This window comes from Perkinsus marinus, assembly GCF_000006405.1.
Source record: "Perkinsus marinus ATCC 50983 genomic scaffold scf_1104296967136, whole genome shotgun sequence".
Classification (NCBI taxonomy): domain Eukaryota; phylum Perkinsozoa; order Perkinsida; family Perkinsidae; genus Perkinsus; species Perkinsus marinus.
This window is the reverse complement of record NW_003203649.1, coordinates 1-1,046: the sequence shown is the minus strand read 5'-3', so window position 1 is coordinate 1,046 and position 1,046 is coordinate 1. Positions and strand designations below refer to the sequence as shown.

Here is a 1,046-nt window from a genome sequence, read left to right as displayed (position 1 = left end):
GGCATCGTTACTTTCTACCTCAACGGGTTTGCTCACTCGGTTATCGAAGATATCCACATCTTCCTCGGTCATGTCCGCTCAAAGCAAACCCACGACAGTGTAGTAAAGGCTTTCTACATCCCTGGTGTCTCTCGGCTTGTTCAACACGTGGTGTCAAGATGCGCATGCCAGTTCTCAGCCGGCCGTCGGGGCAACGTTAACCCCATCGGTCCCCCATTGAGAAGTACTTCAAGGCCTATGAAGATCCTCGACTGTTGCTTCCTTGATATTGTCGGTCCTCTGTCTGTGTCGGAATCCTTCTCCCACCCCTTCAAGTTCATCATATCATGCATGGACTGTTGCAGCGGTTATTGTTGGTTCTTTCCAACTCCCGACATCACCAGCAAGACCATCACTGGTATCCTCGAAGCAAGGCTGATCGATCAGGTCGGAGTCCCACGAGTTTTCACAGTCGACAACGCCCGCTATTTCACTGGTGTTTACTTCCGCGCCTGGGTTGCCAGCATAGGTGCTACCTTGAGATGTATCCCTGTCGCTAGCCCCCATCGCAATGCCCTATTAGAACGTCAACACTCTGGTCTCAAGAAGTCATTGAAGGCCCTCTGTGCTGAACATCCTGAATCGTGGCCGGCGTATGTCACTAAAGCTCAGCGGAGGATCAACACCCGATCTACATATGGCTACAGTCCTCAAGAGCTATTCTACGGTTTCGATGCTCTAACGCCCTTCTCAAGACGGTTTGAAGACGTCAGCAACACTATCGACGAAGACTCTGTCCGTTTCGAGGCTCGACGTCGTGATCGGGAACGACAGAGAATGGTCGACAGCACTCTCAACGTAATGGAGAAGATGCGTGCTGATGCTCTCTCGCGTATCAATCCATCAACCTACACTCGACAAGTCGCACGACGACGTCTATTCAAGGTTGGTGACTCCGTGATGAAGTGGGTCCGTAACGTCGACCCCCTTACTCCTTCATGGAGAGGCCCTCTACTGGTTCAACAAGTACTTGGCGATTCTACTTACAAGCTTTCCGACGGCACTGT

The 1,046-nt window shown here is 51.6% G+C and overlaps 1 protein-coding gene across 1 annotated transcript; it reads left to right on the top strand.

The window, feature by feature from the left end:
- Positions 1-237: 237 nt before the first annotated feature.
- On the top strand, positions 238-1,046 carry Pmar_PMAR014367 (gag/pol/env polyprotein, putative; the record flags this gene model as incomplete). The annotated part of the gene is made up of 1 exon (XM_002768765.1): positions 238-1,046. A coding segment is annotated over one exon (809 nt), but the record flags the coding sequence as incomplete, so codon positions are not given.